Raw genomic sequence first — 26273 nt, forward strand, 5'->3', positions numbered from 1 at the left:
AAATTTTTCAAACAAAAAGCCTTTCAAACCAAAAAACTAAACTTTTCATGTTGAAAATGCTGAAAAATCCCATATTGACAATTTAAAAACTTTTCTTTCAAAATGTATTTGAATTAGGAAAGTCATCAAAACTGACCCTTTCCCAAGAATCATTTCAATTTTGACAAATCAGAATTTTCCTATGAAAAAATGTTTAGCTGGAAATTCCCAACAAGCTCTAGTCACATATAAAGAAATCTAGAAGTTTTTCATTGAATAATATTTTCAGTGAAAAAATAGAAAAATAATCTAACTAAAATGTCTTTTTCATTGACCATTTCTGGTCTTTTATCCATGTGGCAGCATGTACTAGGTTTCAGAAAGAGACTTTGCTGTAGATTGTACAAAGGATCAGAAACTACTAAGGGTAAACTTCTAGGCTTTTCTAGGTTGCACTGTGAGTGCCAGCAGTCCTCTGGAGTTGTTTTATCAACTGGGAGCCTCTGAGTATAAAGCCATGGCCCTTATCTCCTGGCCGTGAACAGAATAAACTCACTACAGGATCAGGGACATGTATGTTTAAGTGCTTAGCAAGCTATCCCAGATCATTTAGTAATGACAAAAAATAAATGTTCATTATTTTATAATTGTGCTGGTCATGAAGATTACTTAACAAGAAATCTTCTGTTTCCACACAGCCAATTCAGGCTGAGGTTTCATGGTGGGATTTTGTCTTTGTGTTTTTCATGAGCCTTTGGAGGCCAGTTTTTCCAGTCATAGGAGGTTAGCTTCAGTCAGACTGTTTAAATTGGTTCCTCGTAAAAGTCAAACATAACTTTTAGTTTTTGCTAGATTTCAAATGTAAAATCAGAGATGAAGTTCTATTAAGCTCTTGAGAGTTGCCAGCACCTCATGTTAGGCCAGCAGATTGTTTCTCAAATCATTCAAGACAAAAGCTAATTGAATTCCTTCATTGTTGATGTCCAAGGCATTGTGGATTTTTTTTTTAATGGCTGATGATTCAAAACAACATTTCCATTAAATTATTAGAAGATGTAAAGACTGTGGTTGTGTTTTAAAGGTCAAACTGCCTGATCCATTGGAAGCAATTAATACTCTTTCCTAGCAGAAATTTTCTAAATTATATCTTTGTTTAGACAGATTCAAGACAGGAATATTTAACAGCAACTCTAATGTTCCTAGTTAGCCTCTTATAAGGTTTAACTGAACACATCTAACAGTTAATTAATAATATATGTTACATATAAGGGAACTACATTAATACTCATAATGGATTCCTAGTAACAAAATTCTTTTGAGATTGTTTTGGCAAATTACATTCAGCTATGTAAGCCATTTAAAATTATAATTAGGATACCACTATATTTGTTCAAATTTTATAATATCAAAAGTCGGTGCTAGAAAAAAGCACTACTATAAACTTAAAATAGGCCCACTACCATAGAATATGCATAGATACATATATTCCCTGTTGCTTTGTATTAGCTGCACTTTCATTATACTTAGCAGCAAATGGAACAATAAAATACTTTGGACAGTCTGTCTGGGATCGCACATATGGGGATGTGTATGTGTGTGTGTATTTTTGTAAAAGACAGTGTATCCAAACTGTAAGGCTTTAAAATTTAACAGAAAGTTTTACCTTATATTGATTTTCCTATCCATTCCTGTTGAACATGACTAATATTTTACACGAAGTGATAAAAAAAATCTGTCCATCAATTATGTCAGTTGCCATTTGGCTAGTCATTATAAAAAGATATTAAGTAATGCTGTTTGTCAAAGTAACATTTTTAAAAACATATGAAATATAGGTAAAGTAATCTCAGTTTCTCTCTGGTTGTATGGCGGACGCAGGAGGCATATTGGAGATGGAAGAAAATGTGGCCAGAGCCTCTAGAAGGCTATGGCAGATAGCAGAACTTAGAACAGCCAAAAAGTTCCTCTAAGTAATAATGTAGACTATTTTGGACCTCAGCTGCTTTTGATGAGCCAAAGATTGCTTCAAGTGATCTTTTCATGTCCTTAGTCTTGTGCTGAGCGTAGCCTGGGCTGCACTCAAGGATCTGGATCCATACGAGATTAAACACAATAAATTTATATAGTATTTTTCATCTGCTGTTCTCATAGTGCTTTGCAACAATAAACATATAGCCTCACAGCGTCCTTGTGAAGTACATTAGTTAGATGCATGGTGATGGGGACTAGATACAGTGAAATAAGATACAGGTTAGAAATATGTCTATTATTGCTGTTATAGACACAGTCCAGTTAAATTACTTCTCCAGAGTAAAGCTGTTAGTCAATCACAGGCAGTAAAAGAGAGACTGGGAATATCTGGCTCCAGGTCATCTCCTCACTCCACTGACCACACCTCTCATTCTAGAGTGTCGAGTGAAGACAAGGATACAGCTGTGGAATTCTCAGCTAGGTTGTATAATAACAATACTGCCTATCTACAGTTTTACATGATAGTATATTAAGGCAAAGAATGGCATTCAAGCAGAATAATGGGGTGAATCATAAAGCTGAAGAAGGGAGGTCAGAGAGTCAGCTTGCCTTTTGAATTACAGGAAGTTATAAAGGTTATGACATTAAATATTCAAGAAAACTACAATGTTTTAACGATTTTGATTAAATAGATGTCAGGTGTTTTTCTTACAAATTCAACTGGTTGCAGTTGGCTATAAAAATATTTATAAAGCTAATGTGCTAATAATGAAGACTCCTTTAAAACTAGCAATAAACTAAACAGCTTCACCTTTTGGTTAAATGAATGCTGATATTAAACATTTTCTAGCACATAAGGTCAGCTCACCAACTCTTCCTTAAAACTCATCACTGTGGCAAAAGAGCTACTCTCGTACAAAGGAAGCTTTCTGAGGAAATGAAAGAAGCTTGTCTACATTGAAGAGACATCAGAAAATAGAGATAAAATAAGGGATTTAAGATATGGGAACCACTACAGTGAGCTTCCAAATCATTCTCAAGACAGAAAAAGAAAAAAAAAAAAGCCTACACAGCAGACTGGGCTAATGTGCAGTAGGGGATGATGATGATTTCTACATAAAACACCAAGTTTTAACAGTAGTATTTATAAATACATTAGCAATCATCCTTTGCTGGAGCAAATGAAATGGCAGCAATGCTTTTTTTTTTCTGTCCCCATTTCCATAACACTGACAAAGGAATACTTTTTTCAGAATACAGAAAAACACACCCATCATCTGCATCTGTTACAAATCTAAATGACCCCTCCCCTTATCCTCTCCTGAAACAATCACACGAATTCTCTAACTTTTTCTGTAGGAGTAGTAGAGGATTTTTCAACCTACTTTAGGTCAAATTTTGTTCTTGAGTTACTTGGAGCTACAAGTAGTGCAAGGAGGTTGCACATGTGCCTCTGAGAGCAAAACTTGGCCTTTTAGGTAGAAATCATCAATGGAGCCAAACCAACGCAGCCTGAATCTGGTATCTTAATTTTGCCTTGGGTTAGTGCAGAAACATACTGTGAATGAAGTGTAGAAAAAAAGGACTGGAAGATGGAGTTTTTAGTCTCCAGGTTAAAAGAATTTATGCTCCCAATCCTGAAATCTTAATACAGGCAAAACTACCAGTGAAACATCCGGGAGTCTTGCCTGAGTAAGAACTTCAGGTCTGGACTTCAAATGAGAGATTATTATTAAATATTTATATAGTGCCATCAGTTTTCCTGGTGCTTTGTAGAAATGAGAAGACACTACCTCTGGATTTAACCACTGGTGGCATTACTAAAAGAAATGGTAAACACATGACTGGCAGATCAGGACAAAGGACATAGTGTGAAAGTAAATGGAGCACAGAGCTAAGATGTAGGCAGTAGCAGAGCTATGCAGTACCTTGAAAGTGAAGGTGGGGAGTTCAAATGTGATACTCAGAGAAGTGGAAAGCCATTATAAGGAAGTGATTCCGGCTGTGGTGGGAGTAGGTGGGGAAGAGGCGTTGGATATGGTCAAAGTAGGGTGAAAGAAAGTTGATTAGCTTGTAAGTTCCTTTGGGCAGGGACTGTCTTCATTATGTATGTGCACAGTTCTTAAACCAATGGGGGCCCTGATCACTGACTGGGGCCTCTATGTGCCACCACAATAAAAATATTTAAACTAACAATAATATAATTGCAACATGCTGGGTAGACTAAAAAGGGGAATGATGAGAGTCAGACACACTAGAGGGACAGACAGGGGTGGCTCCAGGCCCCAGCACGCCAAGCTCGTGCTTGGGGCGGTAAGCCACAGGCAGCACTCTGCCGGTGCCATGAGGGCAGCAGGCAGGCTGCCCCCAGCTACTTGCCTGCGGAGGGTCCGCTGGTCCCGCAGCTTCGGCGGACCTCTCACAGGCAGGCCTCCGGGAGGTCTGCCGAAGCCGCGGGACCAACGAACCCTCCGCAGGAACGCCACCGGAGGCAGCCTGCCTGCCATGCTTGGGGCGACAAAATCCCTGGAGCCATCCCTGGGGACAGAGCAACTGTAGAGGAAGGAAAATTATATATTCAGATTTGTTTAAGTTTGAAGGAGAAACGGGAGATCTAGAGGGAGATGTAAGCTTGGGGGAAAAGGAAGTCTGCAGCAATCAGAAGGTGGGATGAGAGACAAAAAGCATGGATGAGATCATCTTGGGGGTGTGCACAGACAGAGGGGAAAAAAAGAGGACTTGGCAAAGGGAAACACCAACAGAGATGAGGTGGATGATTCACAGACAACAATAATGAAGAAGCAGTCAGTGAGGCAGAAGGAAAATCTGGGAAAAATTCAGTTCATGCCATTCAGTCATGGACACAGTCTGGAGAAGAAATGAGTGGCTCATGGTATCTATCTTGGATGAAGTCAGTCACATTTTGTGTACCAAACTGTCAGATTCTTTCAAAAGTCCTTTGTTAAAAGCAAATGAACTATAAGTAGCCTGGTATGTTCCTTGCTGTTGAAATCTATGTTTCAGAAGAATGTTACTTGCTGAATGACACACATCATTTAGTCTAAATGGTGGGACTGTTACAAACAAGAAATGTGTGGGTGCTCAATGGCATAATCATAGATTATTAGGGTTGGAAGGAACCTCAGGAGATCATCTAGTCCAACCCCCTGCTCAAAGCAAGATTGATCCCTAAGTGGACCCCTCAAGGACTGAGCGCACAACCCTGGGTTTAGCAAGCCAACGCTCAAACCACTGAGCTATAATGTCATAGGCAAGATATTTCAAGCTGTTGCCAAGAAAAATAATTTTCAAAAATGAGGTTTTCCAACATGTTATGATAACAGAGGTCACCCTGAGAAAAAAATTATACACATTAGAAAAGTTTTCATTATAACAGTACTCTCTCTTATTAGGATAAAAATAATCCTATAACTAAATTTGTATTGTTTTATATGCTCTTCATAGAAGAATGTGTGACTGCCTTGTGCAAAAAAGGTCATAACCTGCATTTAAATTGGGATATTATGATAAATGATGTGAGCAGCCTTGGTTCTAATTTTAGCAAACACAAATTATTTTAAAAACTTTTTCTGATTTTGGATTTTTTCTTGACCTTCCACAAGAGGATATAGTTGAAATGATACATTACTGTATTTGCTTAAAGAACCTGTAGCAGGATACTGGGAATAACTGCTGTGTTGGGAAGATCTTGCAAAATTATTACAAAATATGACTCAGTCACATTCTCCTTGGTATTTTTACTGACACAGACATGGTCCTACCTAATCTCCTTGAAAAAAAGGACAAGACAGAGCCTAAAAAACTGCTTATGCTGCCTTCGAGAAGCAACAGATGTGGTGTTGCCAACTGCAAGAGTTCAAGCTTCATGAATCTGAACCTCCAAAATCAAAAGATTACTCTTAAAAATAGATATGATTTTTAGCCAAACTACGTTTTTTGATTTGTCTTCTAGTTTTTTAATCCCCCTGCTTACACTCGAGCCTGTGACAATTAAAGGTAGAAAATTCAACTTTAAATGCATAACAGAAATGAACATAGTAAATACAGGCCCCATCTGCTCTGTGCACGTAGTCCCCAACTCCTTCTCATTGTTACTCAGGATCCCACTGTTCCCTGGCAGGTGCCCACTGCCTTCACTCCCCTCAGGTCTATGCATTCGCATCCAAGTGCCACAGCTGCCCAACTCCCAATTCCAGTACAGCAGGCAGAAACCAGAGCTTCTCTAGGGGCAGAAAGGGGAAACTACAGCAATTCGAGCAAAATTCCTGACAAAATCATAATGCTTGTGATAATACTACCAGTGTTGGTGATACTGTATGTTATGTGATGGGGCAAGGCCAGATGGCTACAGTAAAGTACTGAGAAACAGGTATGTTAGCCCCAGGCTAAACAAATCCCTAGGACTTTGGTAAACAAATGGCAGTTGCTCCAGGTTAATCAAGGCACCTGGAGCCAATTAAGACCTTTCTAGAAGGCAGTAGAGATAGCTACTTTAATTAGAACACCTGCAGACAATCAAGGCAGGCTAATCAGGGCACCTGGGTTTAAAAAGGAGCTCACTCCAGTCAGGCAAGGAGGAGCCAGAGGAGAAGGAGCGTGTGTGAGGAGCTGGGAGCAAGAAGGCAAGGAGCTGAGAGTGAGAGAGTGTACTGCTGGAGGATTGAGAAGGACAAGCGTTATCAGACACCAGGAGGAAGGTCCTGTGGTGAGGATAAAGAAGGTGTTTGGAGGAGGCCATGGGGAAGTAGCCCAGGGAGTTGTAGCTGTCATGCAGCTGTTACAGGAGGCACTATAGACAGCTGCGATTCACAGGGCGCTGGGCTGGAACCCGGAGTAGAGGGCGGGCCCGGGTTCCCCCCAAACCTCCCAACTCCTGATCAGACACAGGAGAAGCTGACCCAGACTGTGGGTTCCACAAGAGGGGAAGATCACTGAGGTGAACAAATCCGCCAATAAGCGCAGGACCCACCAAGGTAGAGGAGGAACTTTGTCACAGTTACTAGAGAAGAATGAGCCATGTGCTAGCCCAATCTGGATTTTCCTAAATTGAGGCTAGGAAGCTTAGTGTCCCTGTGTGGCGTTTTCTCCAAGTTGTCCTGTAGCATTGGAAGGATTAGTGTTTGCCCCTGTAAGCATGAAACTCTCAGGGATTTCAAATCCCTAATTTGTTGCAAGTCCTCAGATCACAGGACATCCACCAGGGCAGAAGGACTTTCTTTGCCAGGCAGTACATTTGGAAAAAGACACCATGGCACCAGCTAGTCAGCTGATACATATCTTATTCCTTGAAATATCAATTTTGGGGTACATCTCGCAGATGTCTTCTCCATGACTCTGGCCCTGGAGGTACAGACTTTCTTTGCTTTTTGATTTAAGCAGGTCTTGGATGTTGTAGGGGATACCATGACTTAGGACAGCTAGCTATGGCCCCATAGAGACCATACATCAGCTAAGAATTGATGTAGGACAGCAGAACTCTGTTCCAGAATTTGAGAACTCTCACAGCTCAGACTAAGTGACAGGATCTCTAGATGAGGCTGTCTTGCACCCAGGGACTGTTCCTTAGGTTGTTTATTTATAGTGGCACATGCCCTGTCCACTTACATACATTAGTATTGGAAGTGTTATTTACAGTAGAAACCTCTTTGATCAGAAAATATATTGATTTAGGGAAGACAATGTGTTTTCTTCCAGTTGCCCTTTATGAAGAAAAAGAAATTCAATCAACCTGTGTTTCTTCTTGTTCTCCCAATTTTATCCATTACTTTTTTGGTGCTGGTTTTAAGTAAATGAATTTTAGAGCTGGAGGAAATATGGCAATAGCAGCCTGGCAATAGAAATGCCGAATTAATATTCCTGTCCTCTTGTTATCCCAGGAAGAGGCAGAAATGGCAGTGCAAGCTTCTACACACTGTGCTGCCTACTTATCTCCCATTCTGGTTTTGAGTGTCCAGTTCAGTAAGTGGGAAGAAAAGTCCACCCATGACTATTTAATTTTTATCCTCTCTTAGAGTGACAATAAGGATGTGAATTACTGGTGTGGTAGGGTAATTTCTGGTATATGAACTCCGTCTTATCCATTAAATATTGGATTCAAGATCACCAACTCATTCAACATATGACACCAAACGGAGTTCACATTGTAGAGTTTTCAGTCACTGGATTTGAATCATTTCCACGACTTAACTGTGAGAATTTCTTTACTGACCAATACTCCAAGCTTCTGAGCTATCCAACTCCACAGCTTTTAATTTTTATTAAGATAAATGTTCTTGTATCAACAACCTCCACACAGACCAAAACTGTGGATAACAATTAAGATACTCAATTCTTCCTGTTGGCTAGTGGCAAGAGAAGCAATATTCTTCCTACATCCTCCTCCTTCCCCTTCTTTCTGCCTGTGATAACTTGATTCTCAAAACACTAGGAGGTGAGGCGCCAAAACCATCCTATAAGATTTTAATGGTCAGCCACTGATACAAGTGTACAATCTACTCATTCATGCTCCCTAATAGGAACTAGCACCAATTCCAGTGACTATGGTCCCTGAGTGGTACGGACCACACAATATAAATTTTAATTTGCAAGTGGTATGTAAATTTGACATTATTAAAAAGCAATTTTTCAAGCTGGATGAGTAATCCTTTGAAGTTAAGGTATTTACCAGGTAAAGTGTCACATTTTCCCCTGAAGGTTAAACTGACACTTATCAAAAATGACAAGATTCATGAACATTTTTCCATAGAGGATCCCTATCTTTATATTAAAAAAATGGACATACACAATTAAATAGTTTACAGTATGAAAATGTGTGTGAAAGCACGAAGGAAAGGAAAAACACACACATGTATAGCTTGGGATAGTTAGCTTGTAATAGGAAGACAAAGTCAAGGACTACACACATAACAATGGAGGGCATTATGAAAAGTCTTCCATAATATAATTCAGGTACAGAGAGCATAATTCTGGCCTAGGCTATGATTCTTTGACAACCTATTTCACAGTAGCAGATTTCAGTGATTTTATAATCACAGATAATGCACAGATTTATAATAATGGCTTGTCAATGGGTGGAACAGCAGGACTGAAACCCATTATTTTCCCAGACATTTTCACAGCATGTGCCAAGTACAGAGAAATGTGAACAAGACTAAGGAAGAGGCAATACTGCTTTTCTTATTCAAACATATGCCTGTGAACAGATGTACAGAAGCCTATCAGTTCAGGTTTGTTGACAGTATTACCATGGAAATACTGACATAACTAAGTTTTATATATAGTTATAGGCAACAAATACAACATTTTACAAGAATACAGAAAAAATCAGATATATGTTTCTTTTTTCAGAACCCAGAACTTAAAAAATCTTCACTCCATTTTACATTGCTTTTATTTCCACTCCCTCAAAATCTGTACTGCAGGCACGTCTGTAAAGCCAATGAGAGCTGGACAGCATCAGTCTGTAGTCTATGACACTACACCTAAATTAGCCAGATGCACAAAGGCACTTTGACCCTTGTTACTAAGCATTACTGTTCTTGCATGATGGCAGAATAGCAATTGGTGAAGCAAAGCAGATATATAAAACTTCTACTGGTACAGTAAAAACAAAGAATCTTGCAGACATAGGATTTCAGGAAGGGGTTCTCCTAAGATCTCACAAACTAAGCACAGTGGGGCACGGTCTGTATGACGTCTAAGAAAATCCCAGGATATTGCAGGAAGCAGTGTACGGGGTTTTCTTTCTTCTAAATTAGCACTGAAACAGTAATCTTCTATGGTGTTATTAAAAGGCACAATGTTTGTTCCTGGAGATGCTGTTCTTTTGCATGAGAAGGTTCTGACCACTCATGCTTGTTAAGGATTCCACAGCACTTTTTGCATGAATAGCTATGTGATACTCCATGTCCTTATCAAATTCCTAATTGGATATATATGTTCTGCCTACTGAAGTTACTCTACAGTTTTAATTGGACACAAAGATTTACTAATTCCTGGTTTAAAATTCTGACCTGATTATGCACGTATACAGCTGCCATGTCCCACCTTACAGATGGCTGCATTTTACAGTGGGTGAAGTGATTACTATATGCAGTTTAGGAAAGTATTTTGTGATCCTTTGGAATGAAAGGGGCACACTATATATGTAATCTCAGTTATTTCTTCGTAAATCTCAAATAACTCTGTTGAAACCAATAGTTTTTCCTAGATTTACACAATTGGATATGAGGGCAAAACATGAAAATAAATATAAATTAAGATAATTGTTTTTTCACTGTTATTATTGATCATAGTAAAATCCTTACACTCTGCAAAGATTAGGGGCTAGATCCACAATGGTATTTGGATGCCTAACTGCTAAGTCTAAAATTTAAATATTCACCTCCTCATGCACACACACAGCTGCTGCCTAACTCTGCAGATAGCTAAATTCCCTAGGCACCTAAGTTTCCACCAACAAAGTCTGCTAGGTGCCTGCATTTCCACTGTTTGGCATGTAAGCAGCTGCCTAAATCCTGAAGCCAAGTGCCTAATTGAGACCCATACCCTAACAAGACCCTCAAATTAGGTATTTCCCACTTATCTTTCCTGCTGACCTGATCTGACAGGTGTGCTCATAGGTTGCCTGAGAGTACACATACCAGACTGGACCCTGTAGAAAACACAGGGACTGAATAGAATCAATATCCAAGACAGGGTTTGAACCCGTGTTTTTCCAGCTCTGAATCCAAGCTCAAGCCCACTAGATCTAATTGTCTCATTTTTAATTCCATTCATGCCTTCTTCCATGCAGCACTTATATGCTTCACACATTCTCTCAAGCCCAGTGTGCTTTCACTGAGATCACTCATAAAGAGCCACCTCTTCTGCATGGTCCCCAAATGTAATCAATCAGCAAACCGAGAAAAACAAATAAAGAGATTCCCTTCCTTTGGGCCTCCCACTGCATCTTGTGTTTCTAACTGTATCATCTATATTTGAAGACATGGTGGGCAGAAATTTTCTTGCCATTTAGGCCTATAGACCATCAAACACAATTTTCAGTGCCTGGCAATTAATTATAAAACCAATATGAATTAATGTAATCCATTATTGTGTTCACAAGCCCACTTTCCTAGAAAACAGGTTCCATTTAACAGCAGAGACAGAATTTTGTTCACTGGCAAGTAGCTGTTTTCCAACTTTTTAAAAGTAATATTAGTGACATCAGAAATAGGCTTAGAATTATTTTCGAATTCATCCTGATCTTTCAATGAATTTAAAATCCTCCTTAGTTCCGCTTTGATGGTCTTACAAGACAAACTCTCAAAGCTGTTTTAAAAAAAATAAACGGGGGGAAATTGTACCTTGGTATTTGTCACTTGAAATGGAACTTTTGAGTCATTTGTAACTTGAGATGTCAGCTTCTCAGTTGGTTTTGAAGGGAATATATTCGTAGCGGGTGGTTGATTGTGCAGAACAGAAGACAGGCAGAGTTGTACAGTCTCCTTCAGAGCTTTCAGCTGTGACTCCTGGGGAAGATGAGAAGTCATCAGCTCTTAAAGATAGGCTATAGTGAACAGTGTAGCTTGTTTTCTTTCTGCTCTGAACCAAACACTTGGCAACAGCTGTAGGAATCTTTCTTATTTGAAAAGGAAATTAAAGCAATTTAACTCACTCTTTACATAATTGCCCCATGGATTACAGTATGTACACTGCACATCCAACAGACTGGGAAAGTCACAGTAAACTCCCTTTCATTCTCATGCAACTTTAAAATTGCACTTAAGAAAGACATCCTGGTAAAGACCACTTATATTGAAAGGAACTAAGGTGTAATCTACCAAACATCAGGGCTGTAACAGCCTTTGTTTTTAAGTTTGCTGGAGAGAAACAGATGTTCATTTGTGTGTTTCATACAAACACACACGTACATGTGGGTATCTAGGATTGTGTAACTCATTCACGATCCTCAGTATTTCTGCACAAGTATATTTATTGTGACAGAAAGTTTCTCTCTCTCATATGCAATTACACCTTTACCCCGATATAATGCAATCTGATATAACACGAATTTGGATATAATGTGGTAAAGCAGCACTCCGGGGGGGGGGGGGAAGAAGGGGGGCTGTGCACTCCAGTGGATCAAATCAAGTTCGATATAATGTGGTTTCACCTATAACGCGGCAAAAAAATTTTTGGCTTCCAAGGACAGCATTATATCAAGGTAGAGGTGTATGCTGTCATATAGTTAATAATATATCCATAGTTTGGTTTGGATTGGGAAATTGTAAAATTAACATGGTCCCGATCAAAACAAAAAACACTCAGGATCCAAGAATTGTGAATAGTAAAATGGGTGGTTGTTCTCAAAATATGTAGGAAGCACTTCCTATAATTATACCGGGAGTTATGGTATACTTATAGGGAGTGCCTCCTACATATTGTGAGAAGAGAAGGTTACTCACCTTGTGCAGTAACTGACGTTCTTCAAGATGAGTGTCCCTGTGGGTGCTCTACTCTAGGTGTTGGTGCGCCCCTGCACCTTTGATCGGAGATTTCTGCAGCAGTACTCGTAGCGGCCACGCATGCTCAGAGCCTGGCCCCCGCTCTGAGTATACCTCTAGTGGGCGGTGGCCTGATTTCTTAAGATTACCTTCTCTACAACTGGAGGCTACCCAACTCTGAAGTAGAGGGGAGGAGGAGTGGTGTAGTGGAGCACCCACAGGGACACTCATCTCGAGAAATGCAGTTACTGCACAAGGTGAGTAACCTCCTCTTCTTCTTCGAGAGATGTCCCTGTGGGTGCTCCATTCTAGGTGACTCGAAGAGTGTATCTTAAGGAGGTAGGACTGGTCGGTCTAGCAGGGAATGCAATAGATAATATCTGCCTGACTGAAGTGTCAGAGAGGGGGCCCTTAGTAAGGGCATAGTGTTTGACAAATGTGTGCTTGGAGGACCAAGTGGCTGCTCTACAAATGTCAGACAATGGTACTTTACGTAAGAAGGCTACAGAGGCAGATACAGATCTAGTGGAATGTGTTCTGATCAATGCTGGAGGTGTAATGTTCTTTATCTGATAGCAGAGTCGTATGCAATCGGAGATTCAGTTTGAAAGTCTCTGGGTAGAGATAGCCATGCCTTTGGAGCACTCCGCGATGGAGACAAAGAGTCTAGGAGAGTTTCTGAAGGGTTTGGTTCTGTCCAAATAGAAGAATAAGGCCCTGCGCACATCAAGTGTGTGCATTGTGGTTTCGAAGGAGTTTGCATGTGGTTTCGGAAAGAGAGTTGGTAGACGTATTAGTTCATTGTTGTGAAATGAAGCGTGAACTTTTGGAAGGAATTTTGGGTGTAGGCGTAGAGTAACTTTGTCTTTGAAGAAGAGCATATATGGTGGATCTGCCATAAGGACTGCTATCTCGCTTACCCGTCTGGCGGAGGTAATGGCCACCAAAAAGGCTGTTTTCATCGAAAGGTGCAAGAGGGAGCAGGTGGCTAAGGGCTCAAAGGGTTGATGAGTTAAACAGGACAATACTAGGTGAAGATCCCATGGAGGGGTAGGTGGCTTAATGTCTGGATATAGAGTTTGGAGTCCCTTCAGGAAACGCTTGGTGATGGGATGAGCAAAAACTGAGGTATTGTCAACTGTACCATGAAAGGTTGTGATGGCAGCTAAGTGGACTCTGATGGAGCTGAAGGAAAGGCCGGATTGCTTAATGTCCAATAGATAATCGAGTACGCAGGGAAGAGGTGCAGAGGTAGGAGACAGTTGTTTGGTTGAGCACCATTTTGTGAATCGTTTCCACTTTCGGAGACAGGCGGTATGGGTGGATTGTGTTCTGCTGTGTAGAAGTACCCTCTGAACTTGGTCGGAACAGTCTAGTTCTCATTGGGAGAACCATGCAGGTACCAGGCTTTGAGATGAAGCATGGAGAGATTGGGGTGAAGAAGCCGGCCATGTTGCTGTGATAAGAGGTTTGGGATGAGAGGCAGGGAGATCGGTGGTTGAATTGACATTCTGGTGAGGAAAGGGAACCACGGTTGTCTCAGCCATGAAGGTGAGATCAAGATCACCCTGGCAAGATTCGTTCGTATCTTTATGAGGACCCTGTTGAGCAATGGTATTGGGGGAAATGCATAAGCGAAGTCCTGGTGCCATGAGATCATGAATGCATCTCCAAGGAAGTGTTTGCCCAGTCCCGCCCTGGAGCAGAAATTGAGGCATTTTTTGTTTTTCGCAGTTGCGAAGTGATCTATGGTTGGGTGACCCCAAGTTCGAAATATGTTGTAAATGATTCCCTCGTCTATCTCCCATTCGTGCTCTGAAGGGAAACATCTGCTTAACTCGTCAGCAGTGGTGTTCATCACCCCTGGGAGATAAGCAGCTGATATGCGGATGTGGTTCGCAAGGCACCAATTCTAGAGTTTTTTGGCCTCTGAGCAAAGAGAATGGGAACGAGCCCCTCCTTGTCTGTTTACGTAGAACATGCAGGCAATGTTGTCTGTCATTATGCGTACATGCTGATTCTTGATTAGTGGAAGGAAGCAGCGTCAGGCATTCCGTATAGCTCAAAGTTTTAGAACGTTTATGTGCAGGGAGGTCTTGGAATGAGACCATAGCCCATGGACTGTTTGGTGAGAGATGTGGGCCCCCCAGCCCGTGAGGGATGCATCAGTCGCCATCATCAGAGCTGGGGTGGTCTGGAGGAAGGGGACTCCAGAGCAGAGGTTGTAGGGGACTGTCCACCATATGAGAGAGTCTTGACTCAGTAAGGTATGGCCAATTGTTTGTATAGTGAGTGCACGTTTGGTTTGTAAACCGTGGCCAGCCAAGCTTGGAAGCACCTCATGTGGAGACGTGCGTTCTGGACCACGAAAGTGCACGAGGACATGTGCCCTAGTAGTTGGAGGCAGTCTCGGGCAATGACCTGGGGGCTGTTGCGAAGTCTTGTAGCCAGCAGTTTTATGGTATTGAATCAGTAGGGTGGGAAAGATGCCAGTCCGGTTGTGGAGTCGAGGCTCGCTCCTATAAACTCCAGGTGCTGGGTAGGACTTAATGTGGATTTGTTTTCGTTTATTTGCAGGCCCAGGGATTGGAAGCACTCGATGGTGATTTGTGTGAAGTGGAGGGCCTCGTTGAACGTGGAGGCCTTCAGGAGGCAATCGTCGAGGTAAGGGAATATTATGACTCCTTTCTTCCTGAGGTAGGCAGTGACTACTGCTAGGAGCTTGGAGAAAACTCGAGGGGCAGTGGAAAGGTCGAATGGTAGAACTCTGTATTGGAAATGCGTTGAGCCGAGGGTAAAACGAAGAAAACGTCTGTGGGCCAGGTGGATAGTGACGTGAAAGTAGGCATCTTGTAGGTCGAGGGCTGAAAACCAGTCGCCATGCTCTAGGGCTGGAAATATGGTGGTGAGAGTAACCATCTTGAACTTTTGCTTTTTGACAAATTTGTTGAGCCTCCTGAGGTCGAGGATCAGTCGCCATCCTCCATCTTTCTTTTCTGTTAAGAAATAAGAGGAGTAGAATCCTTTCCCCTTGTGGCATTCGGGCACAAGTTCGATAGCACCCAGGTGAAGGAGATGTTGTACTTCTTGCTGGAGGTGTGGCTCATGAAAGGTGTCTCTGAAGAGGGACAGGGAGGGTGGGTGGATGGGAGGTAAGGAGAGGAAGGGGATAGAATACCCAGTTGTGATGACCTCTGGAACCCACTTGTCGGTGGTAATATTCTGCCATTGGTGCAAAAATGGCTGTAGGCGGTGTCCAAAGATAGTTGTAGGCAGTGCATACGCTGAAGTTGGGACGATGTTTACGAGACCCTGACCAAAGGTTCAAATCTGCTTATTAGTTGGAGGAAGTTGGGCATCCCGGAAGAATTGGGGCGACGCCGCTGTATCTGGATCTCTGGCGTTGGTGGTGTTGTTGTTGATCCTGAGATCTTGGGAAATGCTGAGTATATGAGGGGTAGCGTGGACGGTGGTAAGGTTGATATCTGTACTGTCGCCTTCTGGTTGTAGGGTTTGGATGCCTAAGGATCGAAGAGTTGCCTTGAGTCCTTCATTGAGTGGAGCACCTCATTAGTGGTGGAAGCAAGAGTTTATCACCATCAAAAGGGAGATCCTCTATGGTGCTCTGAACCTCGCGAGGAAAGAGGAAGAGGAAAAGCCATGAACCTCGGTGCATGACCACCGCGTAGCGGTGGATCTTGCTGCAGTATTGGCTGAATCCAGAGCTGCTTGAAGAGCCGTGCGTGATATGATTTGGCCCTCGGAACTAAAGCTGTAAACTGTTGTTTCTTGTAGTCTGGATGTGTTCAATAAAGTCCATGAACTTGTTATAGTTTCTATGGTCGTACTTTGCCAGAATTGCGGTATAATTGGCAATTCAAAATTGTAAGTTGAAGAGGCATATACACTTTGCGACCCAGCAGGTCTAAGCGTTTGCCTTCCTTGTTGGCTGGGTATGGCGGAAATACTGTTGTTTGTTCTTTGATTGGCTGCGTCCACTACCAGTGAGTTTGGCGCAGGATGTGAGAAAAGGAATTCAGAGCCCTTAGAGGGAATGAAGTATTTTGCGGTCCGCTTGTTTGCAGGTAGGCTGGCTTGTGGCTGGAGCCTGCCAGATGGATTTAGCAGGTTCCAGAAGGGCTGCAATTAATTGGTAATGCCAGTCTGGATGAAGAAGAGGGTTGCAGGATGTCCGTTAACTCATGTTGTTGGTCCTGTACTTCCTCTAGATTGATTCTAAGCTCACTGGCAACCCTTTTAAAGAGATCCTGGAATTTCGAAAAATTGTCTGAGGGTGGTAGGAGGGAAGTAAAGCTTCTTCAGGCATTGCTTCAGTTGGTACTTCAGTTAGTACTGGGTCAGAAGCAGAAGTTGACTGATCCTGAGAATGGGAGGGTGCCGCCAAGTGAATCATATGATTTGGATGTTCACATCTCGTCTGATTGGAATAGCGGGTGTGCTGCCGAGGGAAAGATGCCCATGGGGCCCAACACTGCCATGGTGGTGGAAAAGCCATAGGTGGTGCCATCCAGGGGTTAACACACCAGGAGGCAGGGGCTCAAGGGTGGGCTGAGACAATTTTCCTGTGCTCACTGGTGACAGGACTCCGAGGATGGAATTCTGATTGTATTGAAACATCATCCTGTAGTTCAGACTCCTCCTCACTGGAGGAAGGCTGTTCGGACCCTGAATCATTCGTCAGGGAGAAGCAGTCTTTAAGAAAGGGTGATTGCAGCGTAGGTGACACTAAGAGGTCACTTGACTGGGTAAACGGCAGAGCTGAGGCAGCTGAAGGTGAAAGCTGATAGAATTGCTGTGAGGGAACCCGGGCTCACACCGGAGTTCTTAGTCTTGGCTCCATGCCAAGTAGCGTTGTTAATGCTGGTGCTGTAGTCCGTGCCGCGCTATTAACAGCAGGCTGCGGTGCCTCGGGGGGGGGCCTGATTTGTCGACTCCACGTTCATCGTGGTGCCGATAGGTGCCATAATCGAGGCAGGCAACTGAAAGCCTGTCGCCTTGGCACCGGAGCCTTGCGCTGCCGCCAAAAGCACAGGTGGGTTTAACGCGGTGCCAGAAGAGCCTGGCTCTTCGAAAGTGCTCAGGCGGGGGAGCACGGTAAGGAGACTGTGGATCTGACCGGAGAAGGTTTGTGTCTAAGGGCTTCTTTTGAATTTGACAGAAGGTGTCCTCATTTTGCTGCTTTCTTCTGCTTTTTAGAAGTGGGAGAGCTGTGTCAGTGAGCGGAGGCAGAGTCCGCGCCAGGGTCTGAGGTGGACCCTAGGGATTTCTGAAGTAAAATAAGTTTGAGTTTTATCTCTCTGTCCTTTCTCGCTCTGGAGCTTAGCTTAGTGCAGTGAGCACATTTCTGGGGAATATGGGTCTCCCCCAAACATTTTATGCACTGTGAATGTCCATCGGAGAGAGGGATAGCATCCTTACAGGAGGAGCAGTGCTTAAAGCCTGTGGAGCCAGGCATATTTGAAGCGGCTGAGAGAACAAAAAAAATGTTTTTTTTTTTAAACAGTAGAAAAAAGGTAGGTAACACTAACTGACAACTAATTAACAAGGAACTGTCTAACTACAAGTTATTTTAAGATGAGGAAAGAAATTCTTTAAGGAGTCTGCTGAGCTCTGTCTCAAGCCGGGGACGGTAGAGAAGGAACTGAGGGAACTGGCCGCGCATGCTCACTAGAGGTATACTCAGAGCGGGGGCCAGGCTCTGAGCATGCGTGGCCGCTACGAGTACTGCTGCAGAAATCTCCAATCAAAGGCGCAGGGGTGCACCAACACCTAGAGTGGAGCACCCATAGGGACATCTCTCGAAGAAGAACAGCAGCTCATTTTACCATACACAATTCTTGGATCCTGAGTGATCTTTTTAATAAAGAAAGTTAAATATCCCATTTGGATAGAAATACTGAGTATCCTGGATGAGTGGCACGATACTCCAAAGGAGCTGAATAATAGTCTTATAAAAAGGGATGCAGACCACTCTCTTATGGACTAATGAGACTGTCCAACTGATGGGCTATAAGTATAGAGAGGAAGGATTTCCCAGTGGTTAGGACTCTAGCCTGGGATTTGGGAGTTCCCTGCTCTCCCACAGGCTTCCTTGTGCGAACTCAGGCAAGCCACTTAGCTTCTCTGTGCCTCAGTTCCCTCCATGTAAAATGAGGTTAATAGAACTTCCCTTCCTCAAAGGAGTGTTGTGAGGATAAATATACTAAAGATTATGAGATACTCAGATACTATCAAAATGGGGCCAAATAAGTACCTTAGATAGATAGTTCCAAACATACAGTAACATGTAAAATAGAGAGAACGAGCCACATTACAAGTGTATCTGAAGTAATTTAGCTGCTTATATCTAGTACAATTTGGCATGCCTTTAGTACTGCTAAGCCAAGTAACCAATAACAAACATTCTGAGATTTTTTTCCCCATTTTTTTTATGTCCTGATAACTATGATGTGTTATCTATTACAGAAGAATAGAAATGATCAATCCCACCTTGCTTCCACCAAATTAGAACCTAGAGATAAATCTCATAAACGGACATGTTTGGTATCCAGGAGAGCACAACTTGGGTTTTAGTCAAGAAAAAAACCACCAGTATGAAAACTCCCACGGGCGTGATGAAGCATTATTGTAAAAGCCCTATTCATATCAGAAAGAGGATAATCACAGAAACAAGAGATGGACAGGAGATTAAAAGCCAAAAAAAAAGGACAAAACAGAATAGTTTTTCTGTTTCCTTACTGTGGGGAAAACATCTGTAACTCAGTGTAGTGATTGTGTAGGCTTGCCAGAGTAAGTAAATAAAAATCATCCAATAGGAAAGCATTTTGACTGAGATCAAGGGCTCATTAAAGAGTAAAGGCCTGATCTTTGAGTCTGGTTGAGCTTTTCACAATGCAGGGCCTGACATGGGGTGGGCAAGAGGAAAGAGAGAATTGCTTTAATATGATTTTTGTACTCACCTGATCCCCAGGGCTGCTGGAGGCCAACTCATAAATCTGAAAAGCCCTAAGACTCCTCTTATAGATGACTGTGATGGCTCTGAACACACTCCAGCCTTTCCCCTTCTACAAAATATATCTCCTATACTGGGTTTCTGAGGGGTGGTTACATAAAGCATAGGCAGGGAATCCCCTTTGGCCAACTAGGTCAGTTTCAAGCTTCCTTTATACAACCAGAGTGGCACAAGGGAATATAATTGGAGCCAACAATCTGGATCCTACCTCAGATGTTGGCTGACATTTGAAGTATCTGACTGTGGTTCAAAATATGCTATACAGCAGCTATACAATGCAATCTATTTCCAAAGTAGTAATATTTCCCAAACTATACATTCTTCTATCACCTTTCCTATCCTCCAGACACTGTGTGTGCTGACATTGTGAGATGAGTACATTGAGGCATTAATTTGATGAAGAAAAAAACCTTCTAGCTCAGTGGAAGGAGAATAACAAGTTCAAATCACAGAAACCCAAAGATTTTCAAATACAACACATTTAATAAAAATACTTTTTAAAGAATTATGCTTAGTATTGTATAGTAGTAGTATCTATTTTTTTCTATTTCGTACACTCCATTTCTCTCCATCTTCTACCGCCCCACCCCCCCACACACAGTGTAAGAGTTTAGCTTAATGCTTTGAGAGAGAATGCAGAGTGGTCATCACATTAGTTACCATATCAAAACAAGAAGAGCAACTGCTGAAAATTAGAGCTTATCAGACCCCCAAATTCCTGTTCCACAGGAAATTCTGAAATTTATTTATTTTTGCTCTGAATTGGAACAATAAATTAAAATTTTATTTTGAAAAAAAAATGAAGAGACATTTCATTTTGATGTTACTGAAATGTTTTCTTACAATAAGGTCAATATTATTTCATTCATTTTGTTTCACCTTGATCAACTCAACTTTTATACATTATATACAGGTAATTGTTCTTGATTTGCTTAGTGAGCATCCAGTCATTTGTAATTTTTATTCCAACCATTTAGCTAATTGGTGCTTGGTTTGCTCAATTAGAATTCTAACTGTATTCTAATGTGCAATAGAGCATCTCAATTTTGTTGAATCAGTATTTTTCAATGGATAAACATTCAGCTGCAAAAATTTGACTAGTTCTAACTAGGTCTATTACTCACAAAGTGTAAGACTGTACCTGACCTTTGTGAGCATGCAAATGGAGTTTGGGAAGGGTTCAGAGACTCTTCAATCCCACCTCACTGAAAGTCCAGGGATAATCACAGTTCCACTCTTGTGGGAGATCAACGACTGTTCCTCAAAAGCAGCTGGGTGAGGAAAATCCATTGTGCAATACTCCACAACCAATAACTGGCCTGCAGAGCTAGGTGGGTGCCCTTAGGGAAGAATGGCGTACAAGCTAAGCTATCCCTTGAGATTGCACATTTCCTCTACACTGCCAGGAGGTGAGAGATGGACTGTGGCTCAATCATTCCTATGGGGTTATATACATTTGCACTACATCATGCTAGGGATTGTGGCTAAATGCTAAAATCTAGCCCAAAAGTTGATCAAGTATCAACATCTCTTTGTTGCAAGGTAACCTTAGAATTCAGCTTGATATGAGTTTCTCAGACAGTTTACTTTTTATCTTATTGATCCCAATCTTGAAAACCCTACATTTTAGTTTAAATTTTATGCACTGATTAGTTCCATTGACTTCAGTGGGCCTATTCGTAGTACATTAAATGCATGTGTAAGTCTTTGCTGAACTGATTTCTTAATTTGTATTTCTTTGTCAAGTTACACTGAAGTGTCCATAGCTAACAGAGCTAAATACATTTATAGCACCCAGATAAATTCTTACTTTGTCAAGGGCGGCTTTTTCCAGCTTATCTTTTGCAATTGCTAACTTTTGCTCCAGATCTGTTAGCTGTTGTGCCTGTGGGAACAAAAAAAAAAAGTAGTTGATGTAATTTACAATACAATCATTTCCCCAGTAATTTTGTGCGCTATGCCTGTGAGAGAGGAAAGGGGTTAACTTTGCAGATTAAAGTCAAAATTACTTGCCAGATAACCAAGCCCCATGGGATATTTTTACTGAGAAAATGTGGCTTTTTATGTGAGAACTCGGTCCAGTCCTGCCCTGTTTATGTCAATGGAAGTTTAGTCATTAACTTCAGTGGCAGTAAGAAAAGTTTCCATATTTTCTGAAGAATCTAGAAACCCCAACATAGAGTACCTTTGGTACAAGTTAAAGTGTTAGTATAGTTTTTGTTCCTTGACTAGTCTTGTATTCCTAACCATTCAGACTCTCTCTACTAAACTGGAAATTAGACTACACATACACACGCACACATACATACTGTGGCAGGCTGCAGGGCCTACTGCCTGGTAAACATGGAGTTAACTCCAACTCTGGTTCTCCCTCCTCTTGTGTATAGCACTCAAAGGAAGGGGTATAGGGATGGCTGTTTTTGAGACAGTGTAAAGTCCAAATCCAGGGGCCCAGGCTAGACTCCACACTGGAGGAGTTTTCTCAAGGAAGAGACCTTGGTGATTTAGACAAATGTTGAGTGTGTGCAGAGTCATTCCACTAGCTTACATTTACAACAGTCTACCTGAGTTTCCTTAATTAACAGCAGGGAGTGATTTCCTCCCCCGCCCCTCAGGAACTCAGTATAATTCAATAGAATTTTTCCTCCAGAGAAAGAAAATTCTAGTAGGGAATTTAACTTTTAAGGAGTTAAGAGTCCTTAGCTTCCTATGGCTGTAATTCCTATAACATAATAGCACCTAGTATGTAACTAAAGAGATGTGATTTTTTGGTTTTGTTTTACTGTTTTACTTGCAAATATAAATAGCTTTGTAGTTATTTTCAATGTTTATGAAGGAGAAAGGAGGAAAGGACATGGGACCAGATGGCTGTCTTTTCCATCTGAAACTGTAACGAGGCATTGTGCATTTTTTGCCTATGAATAGATCTGCAAGGTTCTAACCCATCAGACAAAGGACACCACATTTTAGGCCTTTGTAAATGTTTAATCAAACAATCAATTGCTAAAACATATTGCTAATTTTTCCCAGAGATACCACAGTCCAGATATCTGACTTACCTACTTGCCACCCTGCTAAAGATCTTGTCTGTGACATTTTCCTATTTTATTGTTTGGTAGACTTTGGCTATACTGTAGGTGGTTGAATAATGGAAAATTAACTGAATGTCCTCATGTACAGAATTAAAAGCAAAGAGTTACATTAAATATATAGTTTTAAATGTCTGACAAACTAACAAAAGTCATCACAGTCAGCGTCATGGCACTCCATTCTGCTACTGATGTGAAGAAAAGGCACTTGTTCATATCTAAACTCTTATGATTTGTTATGTAGGCACAATGGGACAGGACTGATGAGCCCCTCTCTCTTGTCTTGGATTCTGAGACACAACATTGTGAGACACAACATCGGCTCACAAGTAGACAGTGACTCGTTACCCTGGCAAGGATTGCAGTTGGGGGGCTCTTGAAACCAGGTATGACTCTTGTGGTATGACTCTTTCTGTTCTGTTTGTATAGTGCCTAGCACAATGATGCCCTGGTCCATGACTGAGGTTCCTAGGCACTAACACGATACAAATAAATATCAATATAATGATAATGAAGAACAGCAAGCAGCAACCGCAGCTTCAGCAAAACAACCCAAGCCCTACCCCTGCGTGTTATCATCAATCTGGGTGCCTGCCATTTGATGTGGGAAGGGGGGAGGCCTGAATTGCTCATGTGGCCAAAAGGAGATTAGGTTGACATGTATTGGATATTCCTGGCAGCTACATTAGCATGATCTAGGGGTATGTCTGTATTTCAAGCTAGGGTATATGATTCCCAGCACAGGGAGACATACCAATGCTAGCTGTCATCAAATTTCCATGCTAAAAATAGAATGTAACTGTGACACAGGCTAGCAGCCTGGAGTATATACCCATGTGGGACCCTAGGTACAGACTCATGGTGGGTAGCCCATCCAAATGTCACTGTGACTATACTCTATAGTTTTAGCATGTTAGCTTGATTAGAGCTACTGCAGGTATGTCTCCTTGAACTGGGAATCACACTCCAGCTGGAAGTACCAAACTGCCTGATGGATGAATTTGGAGAAGCATTTGCAATGGCTGTGTGTTGGGCACAGGAGAACATTACGTGGACAATGAGGACCTTCATACATGTTGTGAGGGAGGGGCGGGGGGGGGAGAAAATCAGACAAAGACAATACTGATATTTGCTTGGACTATGTAATCGCAATGATGTGCACCTCTCAGATATAGTAGGTACTATTTTCTATAGAACTGGTTAAAAGTTTTATGAATAAAAGGTTTTCATAGAAAAACTGTGATTTCTTAGAAATTAAAATATTGTACAAAAATTATCCACATCACTGAAATATATCCTTTTTGTTTGAAAATGTTTAATAAAAACCTTGTTTTGAAAAATAAATGAAAAAAAAATTGTAATTTTCCAAATGGGGCTGACTGTTCGCCTCCATGAACACTTCAGCAGAGACCAACAATTAAGGGGGATTCTTAATCAATGTTATTTGCAGTTCCTCCACTGCTCCATGCCCTATCCCACTGATCAAGCTAAGGTAGGATTTGTAATTAGCCTCCTAACAAAAAAGCTGTTAGACTGGGCCACATACCTGCTAGAACAAGGAAGCCCAGTGCTGATGAACTGAGACACTTAGTTGGCAGCCATTATCAAGCAGAGTGACCCAGGTGTCTGTCCTGGGGCCAGTTTTGTTCAACATCTTCACTAATGATCTGGATGATAGGATGGATTGAACCCTCAGCAGCTTTGCAGATGACACTAAGATGGGGGGAGAGATAGATACACTGGATGGTAGGGATAGGGTCCAGAGAGACCTAGACAAATTAGAGGATTGGGCTAAAAGAAATCTGATGAGATTCAAAAAGGACAAGTGCAGAGTCCTACACTTAGGACGGAAAAATCCCATGCACTGCTACAAGCTGAGGACCGACTGACTAAGTGGAAGTTCTGCAGAAAAGGATCTGGGGATTACACTGGATGAGAAATTGGATATATTGCCTAGAAGGCTAATGGCATATTGGGCTGCATTAGTAGGGGCATTGCCAGCAGATTGAGGGAAGTGATTTTTCCCCTCTATTCGGCACTTGTGAGGCCATACCTGGAGTATTGAATCCAGTTTTGTTCCCCCCCCACTACAGAAAGTATGTGGATATATTGGAGAGAGCCCAGTGGAGGGCAATGAAAATGATTAGGAGGCATGGGCAAATGACTTATGAGGAGAAGCTGAAGGAACTGGGCTTATTTAGTCTGCAGAAGAGAAATGCGAGGGAGGATTTGATAGCTGCTTTCAACTATTTGAAGGGGGGTTCCAAAGAAGATGAAGATAGCTGCTCTCTGTGGTGGCAGATGGCAAAACAAAGAGCAATGGTCTCAAGCTGCAGTGTGTGGGGGTGTCTAGGTTGGATATTAGGAGAAACGATTTCACTAGGAAGGTGGTGAAGCACTGGAATGGGTTACCGAGGGGGATGGTGGAATCTCCCTCTTTAGAGATGTTTACTGCCCAGCTTGACAAGCCCTGGCTGGGATGATTTAGTTGGTGTTGGTCCTGCTTAGAGTAGAGGGTTGGACTAGATGACCTCCTGAGGTCTCTTTCAACTCTAATCTTCTATGGCTCTATGATTCTATGCTTCTACCTTCCTTCAGCCTTTTTCTTTTTTTTTTGGCATTTTCAGTGACCTCCACTGCACTCGCTCAGCCAGAGCAACCCTGCGAAAACTCCAACAGGAGCAGGGGTTGGTCACCTCCTATGTCACCCACCTAAGATGAATCATCTCTGACACCAGGTAAAACAAGGTGGCCCAGTTCTACCAGTTTCAATGCAGATTATACAAGGAAGTCAAAGACATACTGGCTTACATGGGAACCCTGACCCACTTGGATGCCTTTGCTGATCTTGGTGTACTCAGTGACAAACTGCTTGAGCGATGCAAAGAAAGGAACAGGTTTGTGCCATATCCCTGCCAATACTCCTTGGTAACAGTCCCCAGTCCAGTGTCCATGCAACTCAGTGCAGCCCACATCCATATGACTGCTAGGAAAGAGAATGCTCTTGCAACCACAGTTGGTTTCTACTGTGGGGAACCCGGTCATGCACTTTTTGGCTGCCCATCATGGGCCCCAGTCCTGCAAAATTTGTGAAATGACTGAGCCTAGTCATGGCAAAGGGAGCCAGTCTTGGTGGGCCATAGGCCATTCATTCCCTTACTGAAGCATGCTGAAGGAATGGTGAGTCCTTGTTACACCTTCAAGTTCAGGTTTGCTTCCACACCCCAGGTTCGCCTCAATGAGATTTCCCCAGAACGAGTACTTGTGAACACCAGGGCTTCATGGACACCAATGCCACACTTGCCTTGGGTATCACAGTGCAGCCAAATCCACACCCCTGATCTCAGAGACTGTAGATGACTCGCTTCTGTCCTTGGATCCAATGACACAGTAGACTGTGCCATTGCAAGTTGTTATCCAGAATCATTGAAGAATTGTAAGGCTTTGTGCAATCCATTCACCACACTTCCCCATAATCACTGATGTCTTGTGGCTGGCAATCTATGACCTGCATGTCTGCGGTAGGAATATAAAATCAGTTTCTGCTCTGAATTCTGTCTTCAAGTCTTCCTATTACATTCCTCAGTGGATCCTGGCCAGAGACTGGGCCACTGCCAGGAAATCTCTGGACTCTGGCTGTAGGCTAGGTGCTACCATCACCAGCATCAACTCCTGCTCTTTTTGCTAAGTACA

At 42.1% G+C, this 26273-nt stretch overlaps 1 protein-coding gene across 5 annotated transcripts in view; it reads right to left on the reverse strand.

Annotated features, from left to right (window-relative positions):
• The window catches only part of LUZP2 (leucine zipper protein 2), a 373209-nt gene that overhangs the window by 56340 nt on the left and 290596 nt on the right, over positions 1-26273 (reverse strand). For 4 of the 5 annotated variants that reach the window (XM_075065232.1, XM_075065233.1, XM_032803713.2 and 1 more), the window contains 2 exons: positions 21302-21376; positions 11319-11483 (listed from right to left, as the gene is read on the reverse strand). In XM_075065232.1, the coding sequence (XP_074921333.1) occupies positions 11319-11483; positions 21302-21376 (240 nt within the window). The remainder of the gene's footprint in view (positions 1-11318; positions 11484-21301; positions 21377-26273) is intronic. The other variant, XM_032803715.2, reaches the window with a different exon arrangement.

This window comes from Chelonoidis abingdonii, chromosome 4, assembly GCF_003597395.2.
Source record: "Chelonoidis abingdonii isolate Lonesome George chromosome 4, CheloAbing_2.0, whole genome shotgun sequence".
NCBI lineage: Eukaryota > Metazoa > Chordata > Testudines > Testudinidae > Chelonoidis > Chelonoidis abingdonii.